The sequence below is a fragment of the Mesoplodon bidens genome (genome assembly GCF_964165515.1).
Source record: "Mesoplodon bidens genome assembly, chromosome: X".
Classification (NCBI taxonomy): domain Eukaryota; kingdom Metazoa; phylum Chordata; class Mammalia; order Artiodactyla; family Ziphiidae; genus Mesoplodon; species Mesoplodon bidens.
The window spans coordinates 69,130,237-69,155,569 of NC_138163.1; the positions used below are offsets into that span (position 1 = coordinate 69,130,237).

Consider the following 25,333-nt stretch of genomic DNA (forward strand, 5'->3'; position numbering starts at 1 on the left):
CCTTTGTCATAGATTAATTGAACATAGGTGCATGGATTTATTTCTGGAGGTTGTATCCTGTTCCTATATTTCTGTTTTTGTGCCAGTACCATACTGTCTTGATTACTGTAGCTTTGTAGAATAGTCTGAAGTCAGGAAGCCTGATTCCTCCAGCTCCATTTTTTTTTCTCAAGATTGCTTTGGCTATTTGCGGTCTTCTGTGTTTCCATACAAAGTTTGAATTTTTTTGTTCTAGTTCTGTAAAAAATGCCATCAATAATTTGATAGGGATTGCATTGAATCTGTAGATTCCTTTGAGTAGTATAGTCATTTTCACAGTATTGATTCTTCCAGTCCAAGAACATGGTATATCTCTCCATCTGCTTGTGTCATCTTTTATTTCTTTCATTAGTATCTTATAGTTTTCTGAGGATAAGTTTTTTGCCTCCTTAGGTAGGTTTATTCCTAGATATTTTATTATTTTTGATGTGATGGTAAATGGGATTGTTTCCTTAATCTCTCTTTCTGATCCTTCATTATTAGTGTATAGCAAGAGATTTCTGTATCTTGCAACTTTAACAAATTCATTGATGAGCTCTAGGAGTTTTCTGGTAGCATCTTTAGGATTTTCTCTGTATAGGATCATGTCATCTGCACACAGTGACAGTTTTACTTCTTTTCCAATTTGGATTCCTTTTACTTCTTTTTCTTCTCTGATTGTCGTGGCCAGGACTTCCAAAACTATGTTGAAAAAAAGTGGCAAGAGAGGACATCCTTGTCTTGTTCCTGATCTTAGAGGAAATGCTTTCAGCTTTTTACCATTGAGTATGATGTTAGCTGTGGGTTTGTCATATATGGCCTCTGTTAGGTTGAGGTAATTTCCCTCTTTGCCCACTTTCTGGAGAGTTTTTTATCATAAGTCAGTGTTGAATTTTGTCAAAAGTTTTTTCTTCATCTATTAAGATGATCATATGGTTTTTATTCTTCAGTTTGTTAATGTGGTATATCACATTGATTGGTTTGCATATATTGTAGAATCCTTGCATCCCTGGGATAAACCCCACTTGATCATGGTGTATGATCCTTTTAATGTGCTGTTGGATTCTGTTTTCTAGTATTTTGTTGAGGATTTTTGCATCTATGTTCATCAGTGATTTTGGCCTGTGGTTTTCCTTTTTTATGGTGTCTTTGTCTGGTTTTGGTATCAGGGTGATGGTGGCCTCATAGAATGAGCTTGAGAGTGTTCCTTCCTCTGCAATTTTTTGGAAGAGTTTGAGAAGAATAGGTGTTAACTCTTCTCTAAATGTTTGATGGAATTCCCCTGTGAAGCCGTCTGATCCTGGACTCTGTTGGAAGTTTTTAAATTCAGTACTTGTGGTTGGTCTGTTCATATTTTGTTTCTTCCTGGTTCAGTCTTGGAACATTGTACCTTTCTAAGAATCTGTCCATTTCTTCTAGGTTGTCCATATTATTGGCATATAGTTGCTTGTGGTAGTCTCTTATGATCTTTCTTATTTCTGTGGTGTCAATTGTAACTCCACCTTTTTCATTTCTAATTTTATTGATTTGAGTCAGCTCCTGTTTGTTTATTTATTTTTTTGATGAGTCTGGCTAAAGGTTTATCAATTTTCTCTTCTCAAAGAACCAGCTTTTAGTTTCATTGATCTTTTCTGTTGTTTTCTTTGTTTCTATTTCATTTATTTCTGCTCTGATCTTTATGATTGCTTTCCTTCTACTAACTTTGGGTTTTGTTTGTTATTCTTTCTCTGGTTGCTTAAGGTGTAAGTTTAGGTGCTTATTTGAGATTTTTCTTGTTTCCTGAGGTAAGATTGTATTTCTGTAAACTTGCCTCTTAGAATTCCTTTTGTTTCATCCCATAGGTTTTGGATCATCATGTTTTTGTTGTCATTTGTTTCTAGGTATTTTTTGATTTCCTCTTTGATTTCTTCGGCGAACCATTGGTTGGTTAGTAACATATTGTTTAGTCTCCACGTGTTTGTGTTTTTACAGTTTTTTTTTTCCTGTAGTTTATTTCTAATCTCATAGTGTTGTGGTCAGAAAAGATGCTTGGCATGATTTCAGTTTTCTTAAATTTACTGAGGCTTGATTTGTGGCCCAATATGTGATCTTCCTGGAGACTGTTCCATGTGCACTTGAGAAAAAAGTGTATTCTGCTGCTTTCAGATGGAATGCTCTATATATATCAACTAAATCCATCTGGTCTAATGTGCCATTTAAGGCCTGTGTTTCCTTATTGATATTCTGTCTGGATGATCTGTCCATTGGTGTAAGTGGGTTGTTAAAGTCCCCCCACTATTATTGTGTTACTGTCGATTATCCCTTTTATGGCTGTTAGCATTTGGCTTATATGTTGAGGTGCTCCCACATTTCTCTAATAATTAATGATGTTATGCATTTTGTCATGTGCCTTTTGGCCATATGTATGTCTTCTTTGGAGAAATGTCTATTTAGGTCTGCCCATTTTTTCATTGGGTTGTTTGTTTCTTGATATTGGACTGTATAACTTTTTGTATGTTTTGGAAATTAAGCCCTTATTGGTCACATCACTTGCAAATATTTTCTCCCATTCCATAGATTGTCTTTTCACTTTGTTTTGCACAGCTTTTGCTGTGCAAAAGCTTATAAATTTGAATAGGATATTTTGCAGTTTCTTTAATGCCGATACAAAGCTAAATATATTGCCAAGAGAAGAATTGTGATAGAGAACACATTTTGTCATCTTTTAGCCCGTTAAGCCTTTAAGCAGTTGCTAAATGAAGTAAAAGGAGCATACTTTATAAAAGGTAGAGTCAAGGTTTAAACCATTTTTTGAGTCAGTTATAATCTCACATGATGCCAGTGGCTCATGTTTCCAGTTCTATTGCATCTTCTACAATCTTAGTTATAGTTGTTAATTGGCACTAATGAATGTGATGCTTTTAGGAAAGCAGTTGCCCCATGTGATCTAATTTGAGGTCATTTTTAGCATTTACTGAGCAAGTTAGTTTCGTGGAGAGGAGTTAAGGTCACAGAATAGAAAGGAGCATTTTACACAGAGTTAAATTTTGGTAGAAATATGACAACATGTTCTATAGGTATGGTTTTGCAATTACGTTAACACCTTAAGGTACTGAAACCTTTTTACTCATGTACCCCTCAAACGTATAATTTGACATATACTGTTTTTCTTCATAAGATTCAAATAATCACCAAAAGTGTAGTTTCTAACAGTATAAATGTTGGTATGTAATGGTAAAATGGTAACATCACCCCTTTAAATGTATTCAATGGAATTTAAGTGTCAGAGATATTTGATACCCACTATCACCCACTTCAAATAATAAATAGAAATAGATTTTTTTTTAAATTTCTGAAGACAGTAAGCTTTAAAAAATGTCTTCTGGATTCAGTAATTAATCCAATTATATTTGTGCAAAATTAATCAAACTATCCTAAATATATTACAGTTTTGATAAAGGATTATTAAACACAAAGTAAATTTCTTGAAATGCATTGTGTAATAAAATCACAGGAGGTGAGGTTGAGCATCTGGACAGTGACTCCCTTAGAGTTATTTACCTTGTGGAAAGTCCTCTTGTATCTTTATACACCTCCCAGTTTGAATGTTGCTGCCTTAAGTGACTAGCTGCACCTTCTACAGGAGATTATTACAGTTACACAACACTGTTCAGTGACTAAGAGCAGGCACTCTAGAGGCAGACCACATGGGCTTGAATTCCAACTCTGAGCCCCAGCTTTTCCTATTAGTAATTGCATAACTTTGGGAAATCTGCTTAACTCCACTGTTCCTCTGTTTTCACACCTGTAAAATGAAGATAATAGTTGGCTGTTGCACAGGTAAAATGAAGTAATACTTCTGACATGCTTAGGGTAGTGTCTGACACATGCACGTTCACCATACAGTAAATTCTAGATAATCTTTTAAATTCTTTTGAGAATTTTAAAGCTATATCTTAAAGCGTCTATGAACATTTCTCAGGCAGATTTAAGTAATTTGAGGATTATCCACTTATGCTTTCCTTACTTCTACCCTGGTCAGTCAGATAATTTTTCCACACTTCATATAAGTAGCTAGTAAAATTTTCCATATGCATGTGTATGCATACATATATTTGTATGCACATGTATGTCTTCCTAAGACTGTGAGTACTTAATGTCTGCTCATGGCAGGGAAGTGAATTGTCTTTAGCCACAAATGTTTATTAAACACCTATTGAAAAGTGAAAGTTATATTCGACAAAGAGGAAAACTGACTCTAAAACTTGCCCTTGCTGAAGACTTACGAGATGTATGAAGATTAATAAACCAATTCTGAAAATAATCTGAATTTTAAAAAAATACAATCAACCTCTGATTTGAAAAGAAGCAATAAATTCAGAGTAACCTATACAAGGAAGTGACATAGATAACAGGAAAAGCAGGTAATAAGCAGGGAGAAAAAATTGTTCATACCTTAAATTTGTAAATGAATTAATAATGTAGCATCTAAGCAGAATCAAGGTATTAGAATTCAAGGTATAGATGTCTTTAATTTTTCCTTCTAAGAATTGTAATAAAAGTTATTAAGGACAAGATGATAATCTGACTTTATTACTAGAAATTTTTGCTAGCATTCCATGAACTGAACTCTGTTACACTGTTAGGAAACATAAGGATATAGTTACTCTGGTGTATTTCTTTTATATATCCTGATTCATAGAACTAGTAGTTTACCATTAAGATATTTTTCAAAATATGCTTTTTTATTTATATTCATGTTCATCTGCTTTTCCCCCTAGTGTATATTAGTTGAATAGGAAAGAACTGGAAAATTGAGAACTTTGACGTGAATGTTGGTATTTTGTGAGACTGTGGGATAAGAGAGATAGGACAGTTTCTCTCAAGTGTTACATCAGATATTTCTGCCTTTATAGTTATATACTCTGTTTAATTCAGCATTTATCTAGGGACTTTAAACTCCCTCCCTACCAAAGTTATATTGCATTTGAAAATTTTAAGTTCATTAGGAATAATTTTGTTGTAAAGGTTATTATTTTGAATATACTTTTGAAATACTGTATATCCTTCAATATCCCAGAACCAATGGGAATCATTGTTATATTCATATAAAAACATTGCTTAAATAAGGTAGATATTTTATTAGCCCATACATAACACAGGAACTTTCTTAGAATCTCACTTTCTTTGGTGCACCTGGAAAAAAATACTACAAAATTTGATTTTAGCTCACATGGTTATTGAGTCTCTTTATGCTTAGATATATTTTAGAATAGAATGGGGAATTAATTTTAATAAGGAGAATTCTATTCTGATATTGCGCTTCCATGATAAACTTTGAACCATGTTCCTGGGGTTTAAAAAAGTCTACTAGCCTAAAGTAAACTTTTAGAAAAGAAGTGTGTGTACTTCTCTACTGGTGTTTTAGGAGTAGGAATGTCTCAGTTGTTTTACTTTTCTCTAATATATATTCTTTCTGCCATAATTCTGTTCTGCCCTAAACCCTTTCCAAAACCACAAGAAATACTCCCATTTAGGGATCCCCTTAGTTCTTCCTTTCAGTATGTAGAACCTTTTGTCCTTCCTTTGCCCTTTGTATGTAGGCCTTTAGGAATTCTAAGTGTCTTAGGCTACAGTATTTCACTTCTGAAGGACCTTTTTTGTACATGATATTCTCTAACCCAAACATTCTCTGAGGTCTAGGCCCCATGAACCTGTAAATGCAAAACAAAGTGATTTGGAAATCCTGAAAATATTACACTAGTTTTGACTTGTGCCATATTATGGACTTTTAAGTATATGTATGATTCAACTAAGCTAACAATGTTCCCCAAAAAACTTCCTTAGAGAACGCTATAATGAATAGATGATTTGTTTTTAACTTATCAGTAAAGCTTGTATAAATGTTTTTTTTCTGTCTGAAGAATAGTGTGTGTTCTCTAGGTAAAAAAAAACAGTCCACTTTCAGTCTTTTTATACAATATTTTGCTTAGCAATCCTTTTCCACTCTCATTGGGAATATTATAAGGATGGCTTAAGCTCTTTCTATGAATAAATGGTTTCCTAAGCTTTTTTACCTTGCTGGTTTTACATAACCATCAACTGGTACTTAGTCTTGAGTCTTAGTGTGCTCCCTCTTGGTTATTAGTTAACATATATTTTCACTATTTTTTTAAACACACATAGCATATTGTTATGGTTTTTACATGTCCCCCATCCCTAAGTTATAAAGTTCTTAAAGGCAGGAGCCATGATGTGCTTGGCTGTATTCCCCATGGCACCAGCTTAGTGCCTTGAATATGAGTACACAGTGAAATTTGTGATAAGCAGGAACTCAAAATATTTTTTTTTAAACAGATTTGGTTCATTTGACGTGTACGTCTTCTAAAACAGCAAGAGAAGATTTAGAACCAGTTGTGCAGAAATTGTTTACTCCATATACCGAAAAGGAGATAGGTAAGAACAATAATCAGTGATTCATGATGGAAAGGTAACGTGACCACTTTACTCCTCTTTAGAGATCTCAGGAAGGTTTCTGCAACCTGAATTGAAAGGTGATGTATTCAGCACCAATGCTTACATGTTTTACTAGGATGACTAAGCACATTCTCTTCCTAAAAATGGGGAAATATTTATAATGATAAGTGAAAAAGCTACATCTCACACACAATGTATATAATTAAGTGCAAAAAATACATTTATATGTGTACATACTCATATGCATAGAAAAATGACTGTCAGGAAATCTCTCAATTTTGGTGGGATTATGTATATTTTTTTCCTTTTAATTTCTTTATTTTATAGATGTTGTATGAAGAGCATATATTCCTTTATCAGAAAAAGTTATCTTCATTTATAAAGAAAAAAAAAAACTTGGTTCAACTGAGAGAAGGTTAAGCTATTAATTGGCAAACGTAGGAATCCTTCCTAACCAATAATTGTCTTTTCATGCATAGCATGCTAGTGATGTGATAAATATTTAGCTTTCAAAACATATATGCCACTTTGCTGCCTACTCATGGTGGAAAGATGCTTTTCAACCACGAATTTTTTTTAACTTTTCTCCCCGCATCATAGGGTAGCCCTTGTAGCTGTGAATGGAGCAAATTATAGTGAATTCTATGTGTAGGTGATCAAAACATGGCCTAATGGATCTTATTCATTTATATGAAGTGACGGTGATTTTCATTATAGGATTTGGATGTCCACTTGAATCCTGGCCAGTTCATTAATTCATATATCTTCATTTTCTTTGGATGTTATGTTTGTTCAGGCAACCATTTATTTACCCCTACCTATTGTATTTCCTTTTAGCGCATCTTCTGTGTGTCTTGTTTGTTTTCTTTGCAAGATAGTGCATAAAGGGGCATTTACATTTACATAGGAAAACAAACTGCTCCGTTCTCAGGAGCTAATATCATTATAATTAATTTCTTTTTGGGCTGCTTGAATCAAATTCTGCAGTCTGAAAATTTACTTCACTTTGGAATTTAATTTGTTTCATATTTACTTTTTTTTTCCATTGGAAAGTCTCATATAAATGTATTGTTAAAAATTTGATTGCAGAGTTACAGTACACAATAATATTCCTAAATGTAAAATGGAATAATAGTTTTATCTTTGGCTTTAGTTACCTTGCTTATAAAAACTCAGAATTCCTTCTTTATTTCTGAATTTTTTCATAATTTTTGGTTGTAATTTCATTGTGTGGTGGTCCTAAATAATATACTAAATTTGAATATTATATCATTGCTCTTCACTTTTTAAATGCATTTTCTTTTTTAAAAAATCAAGATGGGGAAATTACATATTCATTACTTAGCATCCTCTAGCCATTTTAGATTTTTAAACATTAATCTTAATGGTTAATGTGATCCCATTTTGAAATGCTGTATTGTTTAGAACCTGAGTGAAATTCTTTAGTAAGAACTATGTGCTCAGAGGGGTCCTCAGGTGCACTGAGGCACTGAAAAGCCAGTTTTCACTGACACATAGGCCTTTTTATCATCAGGATGAGGTAGTGGTCATATTTTAATTAAAATGTCAGAACAAATACTGTTGGAGTTATTGAAAATGAATCACCAGATAAAGTGAGCACTGGGCCATGGCAGGTCAAAGAGGCAAAGTCACCTGGAGAAGAGAACTCAATTCATTTTCCTGCCTAAATGAGGAAGAAGGAACTTTATGAGCAATATGGACTTTTAATACATTAAAGCACATTCTTCTCTGTAGCAAAAGCCCCTATTTTCACAGATTGATGGCTTTTACTATTATGTTTTAATTATTTGACAATGATATGAAACCTTATGATTTAAAGCTTTATAAATATTTTGTTTTAAAATGTGTGCCAGAGGAATAACATTATTTAAGCTTATTTTCTTTTTATTCGACTTATATGTTCTGTGTAGTGCTGTGCTTCCTGAGCTTTTGTGAAAGTCAGCCTAGTCACTTTGCAGTGAAGTTTATTTATCATATTAAAAGATAATGTTCTCTTCTCAAACACAGTACTTCTTTGCCTTTGTATCTGAGGAATCCAATAGCCTTGTGAAGGTATTCCTTCTATTCCTTCTCTTTCTTACTTGTTCGTGTTTAAGGTATCAGCTGGAGCTCGTAACATATGCTCTGTCTTAAGGAGCAGTTGTACTAATACTTCTAAGAGCCCTACTTCCCAGCCTCCTTTAAGAACATCAGAGATCTCTAAACTCTTCCCTACTTGACAGTCCAAGGAAATTTCAGATACTTTATGCTTAATAAACCTGATTCTGCAAGTGAGAAAATGAGGTGATTGCTCACCATTCGTATGTGCATTAATTCTTCCAGATTCCATAATATCCTTCAAAGCATGGGTAGAACTTTCCTAAGTGATTTCTTATTTTACCCAGGAAATTGAGATTTTTCCATACAAATTGAAGCAAGAATTTCATTAGTACAATATCTTCAAATGTCTGCAGTGTAATATCATCACTGCACCATCTTCTTTCTCTTTTTCCCTCCATTGGTTACAGCATGTGGCGTTATCTCATTCTGTCTCATTCAGTTCCTATCTCAAAAGAGCAGCACTGCCTAAAAGCAGGAATTCCCCTTATAGGTGTCATTTTGAAATAGGTGGCTGGTGAGGGTGTTTTTACTGAGCTGAGAAGTAAAATGCCTTATGTAAATTCCTTTTTGTATTTGTTGTGTCCAGTCTAGGTCACAGCTGTGGCAGTCTTCCTACTCTCTTGGTCTTGTGCTACTGTGCTATGTTGCTAAAATAGTTCACTCTCTCCCTAAACATGGCATGCAGCTATGGACTATTTGTTGCTTTTATTTGGTGTGCCACTGTTGATTTTCTTCAGCCTACTTTATTCTGTACTTGCCCCAGTTTAATTCGCCCAAGATTTTATTCTAAATTACCTATTACTTGTTTAGTCCTTTGCACAATCTAATTGAATGAAATGAGCTATTACAGAAAACCAGTTCTATTTCTGGCCAAGTGATGTATTCCTAGCCAAACCTCGACAGCTTTAATAATTTTTTGACAATTTTGCACTGCACAATTGCATGTTATTTTTCCAGCTATCTCTCTGTCTTCCAGCTGGCTTCAAAGAAAGATGAAGCAATTACATGTTCTTTTGAGGATTTTAAGGTCAAAGCCCGATAACTCCCTTGTATCTAGAGCATTTATCTTCAGCCTATGTCAACTTTTCATCTTCCTCTCGGTTTCTTTTCAAATCTTCAACCTCTATGAAATTTCTTTCCTATAATTGAATTATTCATTTCCCCCAACTTTTACTGAGTGAAAGCCCTTCTCTGAGCTGGAACTTTCATAAAATATAAGATAAGCTCTCTTAGTATATGCTTAGAAATGGAATGAGCAATATTAAAGGACTTCCAGACCTTAGCTCACTTTTCTGCAATGCTCCTAGAGTCTGGTTTCACAAGTGATAGGCAGTATGTTTAACTATCTTCCTGTAAGATTTACTGAAACTAAGCTCACCAATAAATTTACTAAGAGCCATATGGTTTTAGCTGTGAAATATGAGTGTCTTATGTTCCTTTATTTTGTCAGTAAGTAGGTTTTGCCACCTATTGTGTGCTTTACATGAAGTTAGTGATACCTTAGACTCATAGATCTTAGCATTAGAAAGGGGCATCTTAAAGGATCACTTCATCCAGAGTTTCTTCATCCTATCACATTAATAATTATGGATTATTCAGGATGAACTAGAAAAAGAACATATTTGGTATTGTTGTAGTGGAGATATTTTAAATTAAGTATAATAAAAAACCTATTTGTCCTGAATTGGGGAATGGGACATTCTTTTTAACTGAAGATTGCAGTTAGCTAACTTTTCTACACTGATTATAAATCTACCAGTAAGAGTTAATTAACTAGATAATTACACCTTTAGAATTTTCTTTATGATTCACAAGGTGCCTTATGGTCTTGGGTAATCATCATGCACATCCTTTATTATCATTGTACAGCATTTGAATTTTTCTTCAGATTCAGGCTAAGAAAACACTGTAGTCAATAAATATATTAATGGCAATATTTTCTGTTTTCAACCAAAGAAAATATAATTATAACATTTCTAAAGAAGAGAGGCATAGAAATAATTATTAAGATAGCAAGAATTAGGCTTTAGGTATTGAGATTAAGAGGGCTGGATCTTTTAATAAGCACATGATGCTTTGATTATACCTGAAAGCAAAATTAAAATTGGTTCAGAAATTATTCATTGAGCATCTGTTATGTGCTAGGCTCTGTATTAGGGAGCATGAAAGAGCAAGAGAATAAGGGCTAAGTCTACTTCATCTTTGTATCCCCAGCTCCTAGCCTGATGCCTAACACATAATAGATGCTTGCTGTAAATGAGAGAATGTGCACTGAAAACAACTTACAGTCTCATAATCATATTTTTGTTATTTGTTTGTTGGTTGGCATTACTTTTGTAATCTAGTAGGACAGAGTGTTAGTGAGTTAGGATCCAATTTTTAATCCTGTATATACTATTTTTTAATAACAGCTTTATTGAGAATCACATACCATACAATTCACCCATTTAAAGTATAAAATCCAATGTTTTTAAATGTATTGTTCAAACATCACCACAGTCAATTTTAGAATATTTCCATCACTCCAAAAAGAAACCCATACCTCATACCCATTAGCCATTAACCTGCACTTACGCTCAATTCCCCCACAGCCCTAGGTAACCCTAATCTACTTCCTGTCTTTTTTTTGAGGGTGGTGGGGCGGGCATGCCACGCAGTTTGTGGGATCTTAGTTCCCCAACCAAGGATTGAACCTGGGCCTCGGCAGTGAAAGCACTGAGTCCTAACCACTGGACCGCCAGGGAATTCCCCTACTTCCTGTCTTTATAGATTTCTCTATTCTGGTCATCTCATAATCCTGTATATAGTATTGACTTACTTTATAATTGTTTAAGTTGGTTTATCCATGTGAAACATAAGAAAATCAATTTATGTTAACTTCTCACTTCATTGGCATAATTTAAAGATGAATGTGATCATAAGTGCTTTCATAGTGGTGTTGAGAAATAAGAGAAATCCAAGGGAACATGATTGGAGTTAAATCTAAGTAACTTACTAATAATCAAAATAATTTTTAAAATCTAACTTGTCTTAGGTTGAAAAGCCATCATTGCTTGAAATATACACATGTATTAGAGTGTGTGGATACAGATTTACTATAGTTTACATACAAAGCTCTGATTTACTAAAATATATAGTGGTAGCTTTGTTAGCAAGTGGCTACATGTTGTAGTAATTGAGAGGCATGTTGTGCTTTAGATGTAAGTAAAATTTATGTCTATATTTAGAAAATGAAGAAGTTGAAAAGCCAAGACTTCTGTGGGCTCTTTACTTCAATATGAGAGATTCTTCAGACGTCAGCAGGAACTCATATAATGATTTACCATCCAACGTTTATGTCTGCTCTGGCCCAGACTGTGCTTTAGGAAATGATAATGCAGTCAAACAGGTAAGGCTGTTGGTGTTCCTTGGTTTTATGTTAGGAAGTTGGTGTGGTAGGCAAAGTGAATTGTTTTTTTTTCCTCTAGGAGGTGTGAAAAGAAACTTAAAAAGCATCTCTCTCATTTAATAACATCTCTGCAATTTGCCCCTAAACTTTTTCTCGGTGAACAACAAAGCCACTTTAATATCAAATATTTTCACATTCTTCAATATAATGATGACCTACAAGAGATTATTTATGAGTTCCATTGTGGGAATAAAGATAGAAGATGTTAGAAATACATATTCAGAAAAATGGATTTACAATGCCAGTATTCTAAAGAAACATTGCTTCTCATTTAAATGGTGGCCTATCATTGTATTTTGGAATACACAAACTTTTTCCTCTGTAAACTTGAGTCATTTCAAAAGGCGTATAACTAGTAAGGCATACAAAATGTATTTTTATTTTATTTTATTTTATTTTTTACAACTTTATTGCAGTATAATTGCTTCACAATGGTGTATTAGTTTCTGCTTTATAACAAAGTGAATCATACATATACATCTGTTCCCATATCCCTTCCCTCTTGTGTCTCCCTCCCTCCCACCCTCCCTATCCTACCCCTCCAGGCAGTCACAAAGCACTGAGCTGATCTCCCAGTGCTATGCGGCTGCTTCCCACTAGCTATCTACCTTACGTTTGGTAGTGTATATATGTCCATGCCTCTCTCTCACTTTGTCACAGCTTACCCTTCCCCCTCCCCATATCCTCAAGTCCATTCTCAAGTAGGTCTGTGTCTTTATTCCTGTTTTACCCCTAGGCTCTTCATGACATTTGTTTTTTTTTCTTAAATTCCATATATTCCATATATATGTGTTAGCATACGGTGTTTGTCTTTCTCTGACTTACTTCACTCTGTATGACAGACTCTAGGTCTATCCACCTCATTACAAATAGCTCAATTTTGTTTCTTTTTATGGCTGAGTAATATTCCATTGTATATATGTGCCACATCTTCTTTATCCATTCATCGGATGATGGACACTTACGTTGCTTCCATCTCCGGGCTATTGTAAATAGAGCTGCAATGAACATTTTGGTACATGACTCTTTTTGAATTATGGTTTTCTCAGGGTATATGCCCAGTAGTGGGATTGCTGGGTCATATGGTAGTTCTATTTGTAGTTTTTTAAGGAACCTCCATACTGTTCTCCATAGTGGCTGTACCAATTCACATTCCCACCAGCAGTGCAAGAGTGTTCCCTTTTCTCCACACCCTCTCCAGCATTTATGGTTTCTAGATTTTTTGATGATGGCCATTCTGACTGGTGTGAGATGATATCTCATTGTAGTTTTGATTTGCATTTCTCTAATGATTAATGATGTTGAGCATTCTTTCATGTGTTTGTTGGCAGTCGGTATATCTTCTTTGGAGAAATCAGGCTCCCTGACTTCAGGCTATACTACAAAGCTACAGTAATCAAGACAGTATGGTGCTGGCACAAAAACAGAAAGATAGATCAATGGAACAGGATAGAAAGCCCAGAGATAAACCCATGCCCATATGGTCACCTTATATTTGATAACAGAGGCAGGAGTGTACAGTGGAGAAAGGACAGCCTCTTCAATAAGTGGTGCTGGGAAAACTGGACAGCTACATGTAAAAGTATGAGATTAGATCACTCCTTAACACCATACACAAAAATAAGCTCAAAATGGATTAAAGACCTAAATGTAAGGCCAGAAACTATCAAACTCTTAGAGGAAAACATAGGCAGAACACTGTATGACAGAAATCACAGCAAGATCCTTTTTGACCCACCTCCTAGAGAAATGGAAATAAAAACAAAAATAAACAAATGGGACCTAATGAAACTTAAAAGCTTTTGCACAGCAAAGGAAGCCATAAACAAGACTAAAAGACAACCCTCAGAATGGGAGAAAATATTTGCAAATGAAGCAACTGACAAAGGATTAATCTCCAAAATTTATAAGCAGCTCATGCAGCTCAATAGCAAAAAAACAAACAACCCAATCCAAAAATGGGCAGAAGACTTAAATAGACAAAATGTATTTTTAAAATGGAACATTTTTAAGGCACATTCTTACGATGGAAAAGAACATATAGTTTTTCACAATTAACATGATTCCTTTAATGTTTTGACACAAGCTGGTGTCCCAAAGCTACTATAATAGCTGCTGAGGAGTATGTTAAATCAAGGTGGAATTTTGTGACAGCACTCCTGGGCAGGGCTATGAATAGGTACAGGGCAGGTGATACAAAATGCCAAAAGTGAATTATGAGTCTACTAAGCTGAAAATTCATATGCATGTACAAACACACTTTTCTGCACTTGACAGGAAGAGAAGAGCAGAAAATACCGTTTTTTAAGGTATAAGTCTAAACTTTTCACCAATATAGTTGGCTCATCTGTTTATTGAAACAATAAATGGATAATTTAACGTTGTTCTAAGACCACAGATGGAAGTTTCATTCCCAGTAGTGGTAGGGATCTTATAGGAGCAGATGGCCTTTTTGAGCCTTTAATCTAATTTTTAGGCATAGCAGCAAGGCTATGACCTATACATTTACAGTTTTTTACCAGATTCTTTGTTTCTCATCTTCAGAGTCTAGTGGTGATCCAGGATAATCATATTTAATCAGTGATAACAAACAAAAATAGGAAGTCACATCTCTCATCCATCATTTATTCTGTTAGTTTAATAGGAACTCAGGATGGTTCAATATCTACATTTATGGCTTAAAATGGCCAAGTCATTTTTACTTTGATGGTCCATTTTTTTCCAAGAAGAAATTACCAGCAAGTTATCAGCCAGGTAACTTTATTCCTGAGTGAACTTTAATGTTTTTTTAACCAAAATGGAAGGCCTTAAATAAGGACTTAATATGAAGTGCTAATATGATCTAAACTGCAAGCTAAAAGATTATAATTAAAGGATAATTTTATCATGAGATATTGATTCCCAAGAAGATAGACTTGAGTGCAGTGTTTTCACAGAAGAAAACAGTAATAGTGCTAGTTGGGGTGCTAATTGTTGTATACTATTAATTATAAGTAGGTTTATATTTGTTATACAGCTTTTAACCTCACATCAGTTTGGGAAGAAATATTATAATGCCTACTTTAAAGGGCATCAATAATAACATTTTAAAAATAGCCAGTTTATTCAGATAAAATCTGTTCTAATTCCAGTATGTCATGCTGTGTTCATCCCAAACACTAACTGATGACTCTGTTTTCGAAATTGTCTCTAAAAGCCCTCAGAATATCACCTAAGCTTTGCCTGTGTAGGAAACATAAGTACCTGCGGATTTCATTTTTCTTTTTCTCTATTTTTTTGAAATAAAATGCTTCATTTTGCTAGTTGGCAAGTTTGCATCTGCTCTTCTTATTTGTAAATGTATAGATGTTGAATAACATAGACCTGTCTCTCTTGTGTTCATATGAAGCTATTTATGATTTGAAGACATATTAAAAATATAAAGTAATCTGATCTGTTTATTACTCACAAGTTAAAGTTGTGTGCAGGAGCATACCATGACATTCCCTATTATGTGAATCTTTCTGTGACTTGCTAGTTATTGTAGTTTATGTTACTCCAGTTTTTTTCTGAACCTGACATAGATATTTCTTTTCTTAATACAGGGAGTGTTTCATTTACCCACAGATACTGATGAACAGACTGGTCTATAGTCCCTACTTGTCTATACTCCCAAGCCAGTGATAGCTCCCTCCTTCTTCAGGAGCCCCCATTGCCTAGGAGCTGCCACTGCCTTGGTAGCAAGAATAGTTAAATAGTACTGTACTCTGTATTATACTTAAGGTATGAAATGGGTTATATTGGCTGATGTGGACTGGGCTGGCAGTCTAACCACCATGTAGAATGTTTTTCATATGGACAGATCAGCATCTTGCTTATGACTTTTGGTACATAATTTGTAAGTTGAACACCAGCTTTATAGGTCGTAGGAACTGTGAAGTTGCTCACATAGTGCAGTAGCATTCACTTTCTCAAGCCATTGAGGGAGAGGGCAATTTTAGGTGTCATATCTTCTGAAGCTTCCATTCATTGAGCATTTTCTATATGCCAGGCATTGTCCTAATCATCTCATATATATTATTGTATTTGGTTCTCACAACAACCCTATGAGGTAAGTATCTGTGATATCCCCATTTTACAGATGAGGAAACTAAGCCCCAAAGGGGCTAAATAACTTTTCCAGAGATCACATAGCTGTTACATTTTTTATCCAAGATTTAACCTCAAGTTTGTAGGACCCCAGTGCTTGTACACTCATCTTGTATACTATGCTACTTTCAACTCGTTAATGCAGATACATCCTAAATACATTAAACTGCTAGATTGACAAAATAGTTGTTTTGTGTAGATGTATGTTTAAGAAACATAGGAATATCTAAATAACTCAGTGTGTCCTCTCTGTACTTCCCAATATAAGGAAACTAATTCACAATATAACTAGCCCTTTTTAATTATTTTAACCACATGAAAGTCTTTACCCTTTAAGCTAGCTTCTGGCTTTAAAAGAGCAAGGAAGATTAAAAGTTGACAGTTAAGTACTCTGAACCAACCTCTTGGTGACAACTCTCAGAACTGGGGCTTAGTTGACAAATGAAATGAAGTTCACCAAGAAGCATTAGATAGACCTTCCAGAAAGTGGCAGTTGACCCTAAAAGGTTCCAACAGTTGGAAAAAGGAGAGACTTGGGAAAGACTGGAGTCTGGCTGTAGGAAACTGGCATCAGAGAGGGCCAATGGCAGTGAGCTGAAGGTGGCATTTCCACAAGCAGGTAGAACACAAATAAAAGCAGGGCAGCAACCTGCAATTGTTTGGCAGTCTTAGGACACACATTGTTCATGACAGGGATATACAAAAACAGGTCGAGTGGGATCTAGCCACAGGGACTGGAGTTCAGGAGAAAATCTATCCTAGAGGGAGGTGGCAAAAGGGAGACTAGGTGTGAGATACAGAGGAATTGGAGTAGAAGTAAGAGGAACAGTAATAATAATAGTAATAATAATAATTGTTACAATATTTATATTCAACATTTGTATAATATACAGTTTCTAAAGTTCTTCCATTTATATATATATATATATATATATATATATTATATATAAATATATTAAAATATATATATAAAAAGAGAGATAGAAAGAGAGATTCTACTCCATGCCTGGCACTAAGGATTCAGAGTTAACTAAAACCCAGTCATTATTCCTGGATGAATCACTGTCTGGTAAAGGAGAAAAACGTGTAAACAAATGACATTGCAGTGTGGTATATGCAATAAGAGAATGATATCAAAAGTATAAATGTAATATAGAGGAGCCATGAGTTGTATCTAGGAGTCAGAGAACCTTACAGGGAAGAATATAAAAGATGAGTAACAATTCTTCATCCAAGTGATAGACAATCAAATTGATAGCATTTGCTCCAGCCCAGGGTGTAAACATCATGGTATGTTTGAAAAAGTACCGATAAACAGGTAACAGTGTAGTAAAAAGCCTGAGAGGCAGAGATGGGATGAAGAAAAAGATGATGAGACCAGAGAAGATAGGCCTGAAGGGTGTTGTTTGACATAATAAGTATCTTGGATTTTTATCCTGTTAGAAGAGTTTTAAGCCAAAAAAGGCATAAACAGAATTTCATATTCCACTGACCCTTCTAAGGGCAGCATAAAGGTGGATTACACAGGGGAACCCTAGAGGCAAAGTGACCAGTCCAGTTCTGAGATGTTGCAGTTGTCCAGGGGAAAGATGGTGCATATCTGGGCTATGTCTCTAGTGGAGGAACAGGTGGAGTCAAGAACTAAGAGATAAAATTGATAGGATTTGCTGATTGATTGCATGCAGAGAGTAAAGGAGAAGGAGAACTTCTATAGGCAGACAAGGTAGAGATAACAGACACAATGACCATTAGAGGAACTAAAGTGTGAGGTAGAGGCTCTGTCTGACCTCAGTCCTGCTTCTAGGGACTAAATGTCTCCAGCAAAGATGTATATGGTAAGACCCCAGGATGGAAGCAAAGCAGGCATCTCAAATATTTACTTTCAAAATATCCATAATAAAATGGCACGTCTAAAAATATAACTTTGAACTATACTTAAGAAGGAAAGAAGCTATTTTTCTCTCCTTGTCCCTTCTTTCAACTCGACATCAAAGCTCAAAAGTTTCTGCTTAACCAACCCTTCACCCTATCCCAAAAATACTAGTTTTATTCACCTGATGTAGGAGTTTACCAGCTATAGATGGCCAAATGGCAAATAGTTTTGATTTTGCAGCCCATATAATGTATGTATATAATTGCAACTACTCAACTCCGCCATTGCAGTGCAAAAGCAGCTGTAGACCATAGATAAATGAATGAGAGTAACTGTGTTACAATAAAGCTTTATTTATGAAAACAGGCAGCAGACTGGATCTGGCATGTGGGCCATAGTTGTCAACTCCTGGCCTAATGGATGACCTTGCGTGTACTTTGGGAAGAAGGGTTGAAGTGGTACAGACAGACATTGTAACCTTTAAAGCAAAACAAGCATATGTTTAAAACCCTTTAATGATGTTCTTTTACCAGTAGGCTAGAGTGCAAGCTCCCTAGCCTGGCAGGGACCCTTATCTAACAAAGAACTGTATTCATCTAAATAATAGCAGGAATATGTTTAGAATAGAATAACAGTGCTACTTGCCACATTTACTTTCTTGTATGTGTGTGTATTTGTTGTTGTTAATTAAGATCACATTTACTTTATTATTCTCTTACCCTGCCAGACTAAGCTCAGCTTAAATCTCAACATTTTAATTTGTTATTATTAATAACAATGATTACAGTTACCAAATAGAGAGGCTTACTCTCTGCCATTCTATAGGCAAGGAGGGTAAGACTCAGAAGCTGAGTAAGCATTCCCCAGATCACATCGCTGCTAAGTGGCAGAGCCAGCATTTGGGCATGGTTATCTATTCAGTGTCCATTGTCTTGGACACTGTGTTATGTTCCTCAAAGCACAGGGAGAGACACGTGGAACAACTCCTACAGAACACCTACTGAACGCTGGCAGAAGACCCCAGACCTCCCAAAAGGCAAGAAACTCCCAACATACCTGGGTAGGGCAAAGCGGAGAGATCCCCACACAGAGGATCGGTGCCGAGCGGCACTCACCAGCCCGAGAGGCTTGTCTGCTCGCCCGCCGGGGCGTGCAGCACTGGAAGCTGAGGCTCGGGCTTCGGTCAGAGCGGAGGGAGAGGACTGGGGCTGGCGTGGAGAACTCAGCGTGAAGGGGGCTAATGTGCCACAGCTAGCCGGCAGGGAGTCCGGGAAAACTCTGGAGCTGCCGAAGAGGCAAGAGACTTTTTCTTCCCTCTTGGTTTCCTGGTGCGCGAGGAGAGGGGATTAAGAGCGCTGCTTAAAGGGGCTCCACAGACGGGCGCGACTCGCGACTGAAAGCGCGGAGCCCAGTGACGGGCGTGGGATACTGGGGCTGCTGCTGCTGCCGCCAAGAAGCCTGTGTGCGAGCGCAGGTCACTGCCCACACCGCCCTTCCGGGAGCCTGTGCAGCCCGCCACTGCCGGGGTCCCGGGATCCAGGGGCAGCTTCCCTGGGAGAACGCACGGCACGCCTCGGGCTGGTGCAACGTCACGCTGACCTCTGCCGCTGCAGGCTCGCCCCGCACTCCGTGCCCCTCCCTCCCGCCCGGCCTGAGTGAGCAAGAGTCCCCGAAGTGGCTGCTCCTTTAACCCTGTCCTGTCTGAGCGAAGAACAGACGCCCTCCGGTGACCTACACGCAGAGGCGGGGCCAAATCCAAAGCTGAGACCCAGGAGCTGTGAGAACAAAGAAGAGAAAGGGAAACCTCTCCCAGCAGCCTCAGAAGCAGCGGATTAAAGCTCCACAATCAACTTGATGTACCCTGCATCTGTGGAATACATGAATAGACAACACATCATCCCAAATTGAGGAGCCCGGAGTCAGTGCTGTGCCTCTGAGGTGGGAGAGCCAACTTCAGGACACTGGTCCACAAGAGACCTCCCAGCTCCACATAATATCAAACGGCAAAAATCTTCCAGAGATCTCCATCTCAACACCAGCACCCAGCTTCACTCAACGACCAGCAAGCTACAGTGCTGGTCACCCTATGCCAAACAACTAGCAAGACAGGAACACAACACCACCCATTAGCAGAGAGGTGGCCTAAAGTCATAAAAAGCCCGCAGACACCCCAAAACACACCACCAGACGTGGACCTGCCCACCAGAAAGACAAGATCCAGCCTCATCCACCAGAACACAGGCACTAGTCCCCTCCACCAGGAAGCCTACACAACCCACTGAACCAACCTTAGCCACTGAGGACAGACACCAAAAACAACGGGAACTACGAACCGGCAGCCTGCAAAAAGGAGACCCCAAACACAGTAACATAAGCAAAATGAGAAGACAAAAAAACACACAGCAGGAGAAGGAGCAAGATAAAAACCCACCAGATCTAACAAATGAAGAGGTAATAGGCAGTCTACCTGAAAAAGAATTCAGAATAATGATGGTAAAGATGATCCAAGATTCTATTTCCCAGATCCAAAATCTTGGAAATAGAATAGACAAAATGCAAGAAACAGTTAACAAGGACCTAGAAGAACTAAAGATGAATCAAGCATCGATTAAAAACACAATACATGAAATAAAAAATACTCTAGATGGGATCAATAGCAGAATAACTGAGGCAGAAGAACGGATAAGTGAGGTGGAAGATAAAATAGTGGAAATAACTGCTGCAGAGCAAAATAAAGAAAAAAGAATGAAAAGAACAGAGGACAGTCTCAGAGACCTCTGGGACAACACTAAACGCACCAACATTCGAATTATAGGTGTTCCAGAAGAAGAAGAGAAAAAGAAAGGGACTGAGAAAATATTTGAAGAGATTATAGTTGAAAACTTCCCTAATATGGGAAAGGAAATAGTTAATCAAGTCCAGGAGGCAAAGAGAGTCCCATACAGAATAAATCCAAGGAGAAATACGCCAAGACACATATTAATCAAACTGTCAAAAATTAAACACAAAGAAATCATATTAAAAGCAGCAAGGCAAAAACAACAAATAACACACAAGGGAATCCCCATCAGGATAACAGCTGATCTCTCAGCAGAAACTCTACAAGCCAGAAGGGAGTGGCAGGACATAATTAAAGTGATGAAGGAGAAAAACCTGCAACCAAGATTACTCTACCCAGCAAGGATCTCATTCAGATTTGATGGAGAAATTAAAAGGTTTACAGACAAGCAAAAGCTGAGAGAGTTCAGCACCACCAAACCAGCTTTACAACAAATGCTAAAGGAACTTCTCTAGGCAAGAAACACAACAGAAGTAAAAGACCTACAATAACGAACCCAAAACAATTAAGAAAATGGGAACAGGAACATACATATCGATAATTACCTTAAATGTAAATGGATTAAATGCTCCCACCAAAAGATACAGATTGGCTGAATGGATACAAAAACAAGACCCATATATATGCTGTCTACAAGAGACCCACTTCAGACCTAGAGACACATACAGACTGAAAGTAAGGGGATGGAAAAAGATATTCCATGCAAATGGAAATCAAAAGAAAGCTGGAGTAGCAATTCTCATATCAGACAAAATAGACTTTAAAATAAAAACTACTAGAAGAGACAAAGAAGGACACTACCTAATGATCAAGGGATCGATCCAAGAAGAAGATATAACAATTGTAAATATTTATGCACCCAACATATGAGCACCTCAATACATAAGGCAAATACTAACAGCCATAAAAGGAGAAATCGACAGTAACCCAATCATAGTAGGGGACGTTAACACCCCACTTTCACCAATGGACAGATCATCCAAAATGAAAATAAATAAGGAAACACAAGCTTTAAATGATACATTAAACAAGATGGACTTAATTGATATTTATAGGACATTCCATCCAAAAACAACAGAATACACATTTTTCTCAAGTGCTCATGGAACATTCTCCAGGAGAGATCATATCTTGGGTCACAAATCAAGCCTTGGTAAATTTAAGAAAATTGAAATTGTATCAAGCATCTTTTCCGACCACAATGCTATGAGACTAGATATCAATTACAGGAAAAGAGCTGTAAAAAATACAAACACATGGAGGCTAAACAATACACTACTTAATAACGAAGTGATCACTGAAGAAATCAAAGAGGAAATTAAAAAATACCTAGAAACAAATGACAATGGAGACACGACGACCCAAAACCTATGGGATGCAGCAAAAGCAGTTCTAAGAGGGAAGTTTATAGCAATACAATCCCACCTTAAGAAACAGGAAACATCTCGAATAAACAACCTAACCTTGCACCTAAAGCAATTAGAGAAAGAAGAACAAAAACATCCCAAAGTTAGCAGAAGGAAAGAAATCATAAAAATCAGATCAGAAATAAATGAAAAAGAAATGAAGGAAACGATAGCTAAGCTCAATAAAACTAAAAGCTGGTTCTTTGAGAAGATAAACAAAATTGATAAACCATTAGCCAGACTCATCAAGAAAAAAAGGGAGAAGCCTCAAATCAATAGAATTAGAAATGAAAAAGGAGAAGTAAAAACTGACACTGCAGAAATACAAAAGATCATGAGAGATTACTATAAGCAACTCTATGCCAATAAAATGGACAACCTGGAAGAAATGGACAAATTCTTAGAAATGCACACCTGCCGAGACTGAACCAGGAAGAAATAGAAAATATGAACAGACCAATCACAAGCACTGAAATTGAAACTGTGATAGAAAATCTTCCAACAAACAAAAGCCCAGGACCAGATGGCTTCACAGGCGAATTCTATCAAGCATTTAGAGAAGAGCTAACACCTATCCTTCTGAAACTCTTCCAAAATATAGCAGAGGGAGGAACACTCCCAAACTCATTCTACGAGACCACCATCACCTTGATACCAAAACCAGACAAGGATGTCACAAAGAAAGAAAACTACAGGCCAATATCACTGATGAACATAGATGCAAAAATCCTCAACAAAATACTAGCAAACAGAATCCAACAGCACATTAAAAGGATCATACACCATGATCAAGTGGGGTTTATTCCAGGAATGCAAGGATTCTTCAATATACGCAAATCAATCAACGTGGTACACCATATTAACAAACTGAAGGAGAAAAACCATATGATCATCTCAATAGATGCAGAGAAAGCTTTCGACAAAATTCAACACCCATTTATGATAAAAAACCTGCAGAAAGTAGGCATAGAGGGAACTTTCCTCAACATAATAAAGGCCATATATGACAAACCCACAGCCAGCATCGTTCTCAATGGTGAAAAACTGAAACCATTTCCACTAAGATCAGAAACAAGACAAGGTTGCCCACTCTCACCACTCTTATTCAACCTAGTTTTGGAAGTTTTAGCCACAGCAATCAGAGAAGAAAAGGAAATAAAAGGAATCCAAATCAGAAAAGAAGAAGTAAAGCTGTCACTGTTTGCAGATGACATGATACTATACATAGAGAATCCTAAAGATGCTACCAGAAAACCACTAGAGCTAATCAATGAATTTGGTAAAGTTGCAGGATACAAAATTAATTCACAGAAATCTCTGGCATTCCTATATACTAATGATGAAAAATCTGAAAGTGAAATCAAGGAAACACTCCCATTTACCATTGCAACAAAAAGAATAAAATATCTAGGAATAAACCTACCTAAGGAGACAAAAGACCTGTATGCAGAAAATTATAAGACACTGATGAAAGAAATTAAAGATGATACAAATAGATGGAGAGATGTACCATGTTCTTGGATTGGAAGAATCAACATTGTGAAAATGACTCTACTACCCAAAGCAATCTACAGATTCAATGCAATCCCTATCAAACTACCACTGGCATTTTTCACAGAACTAGAACAAAATATTTCACAATTTGTATGGAAACACAAAAGACCCCGAATAGCCAAAGCAATGTTGAGAACGAAAAATGGAGCTGGAGGAATCAGGCTTCCTGACTTCAGACTATACTACAAAGCTACAGTAATCAAGACAGTATGGTACTGGCACAAAAACAGAAAGATAGATCAATGGAACAGGATAGAAAGCCCAGAGTTAAACGCACGGACATATGGTCACCTTATCTTTGATAAAGGAGGCAGGAATGTACAGTGGAGAAAGGACAGTCTCTTCAATACGTGGTGCTGGGAAAACTGGATAGGGACATGTAAAAGTATGAGATTAGATCACTCCCTAACACCATACACAAAAATAAGCTCAAAATGGATTAAAGACCTAAATGTAAGGCCAGACACTATCAAACTCCTGGAGGAAAACATAGGCAGAACACTCTATGACATAAATCACAGCAAGATCCTTTTTGACCCACCTCCTAGAGAAATGGAAATAAAGACAAAAATAAACACATGGGACCTAATGAAACTTCAAAGCTTTTGCACAGCAAAGGAAACCATAAACAAGACCAAAAGACAACCCTCAGAATGGGAGAAAATATTTTCAAATGAAGCAAATGACAAAGGATTAATCTCCAAAATTTATAAGCAGCTCAGGCAGGTCAATAAGAAAAAAACAAACAACCCAATCCAAAAATGGGCAGAAGACCTAAATAGACATTTCTCCACAGAAGATATACAGACTGTCAACAAACACATGAAAGGATGCTCAACATCTTTACTCATTAGAAATGCAAATCAAAACTACAATGAGATATCATCTCACACCAGTCAGAATGGCCATCATCAAAAAATCTAGAAACAATAAATGCTGGAGAGGGTGTGGAAAAAAGGGAACACTCTTGCACTGCTGGTGGGAATGTGAATTGGTACAGCCGCTATGGAGAACGGTATGGAGGTTCCTTAAAAAACTACAAATAGAACTACCATATGACCCAGCAATCCCACTACTAGGCATATACCCTGAGAAAACCATAATTCAAAAAGAGACATGTACCAAAATGTTCATAGCAGCCCTATTTACAATAGCCCGGAGATGGAAACAACCTAATTGTCCATCATTGGATGAATGGGTAAAGAAGATGTGGCACATATATACAATGGAATATTACTCAGCCATAAAAAGAAATGAAATTGAGCTATTTGTAATGAGGTGGATAGACCTAGAGTCTGTCATACAGAGTGAAGTAAGTCAGAAAGAGAAAGACAAATACTGTATGCTAACACATATATATGGAATTTAAGAAAAAAAATGTCATGAAGAATATAGGGGTAAGACAGGAATAAAGACACAGACCTACTAGAGAATGGACTTGAGGATATGGGGAGGGGGAAGGGTAAGCTGTGACAAAGTGAAAGAGCGGC

At 36.6% G+C, this 25,333-nt stretch overlaps 1 protein-coding gene across 1 annotated transcript in view; it reads left to right on the plus strand.

Moving 5' to 3' along the window:
* CHM (CHM Rab escort protein) overlaps positions 1-25,333 on the plus strand; it is a 201,503-nt gene that overhangs the window by 172,168 nt on the left and 4,002 nt on the right. The window contains exons 13-14 of the mRNA XM_081222066.1: positions 6,355-6,453; positions 11,823-11,983. Of these exons, the coding sequence (XP_081078192.1) occupies positions 6,355-6,453; positions 11,823-11,983 (260 nt within the window). The remainder of the gene's footprint in view (positions 1-6,354; positions 6,454-11,822; positions 11,984-25,333) is intronic.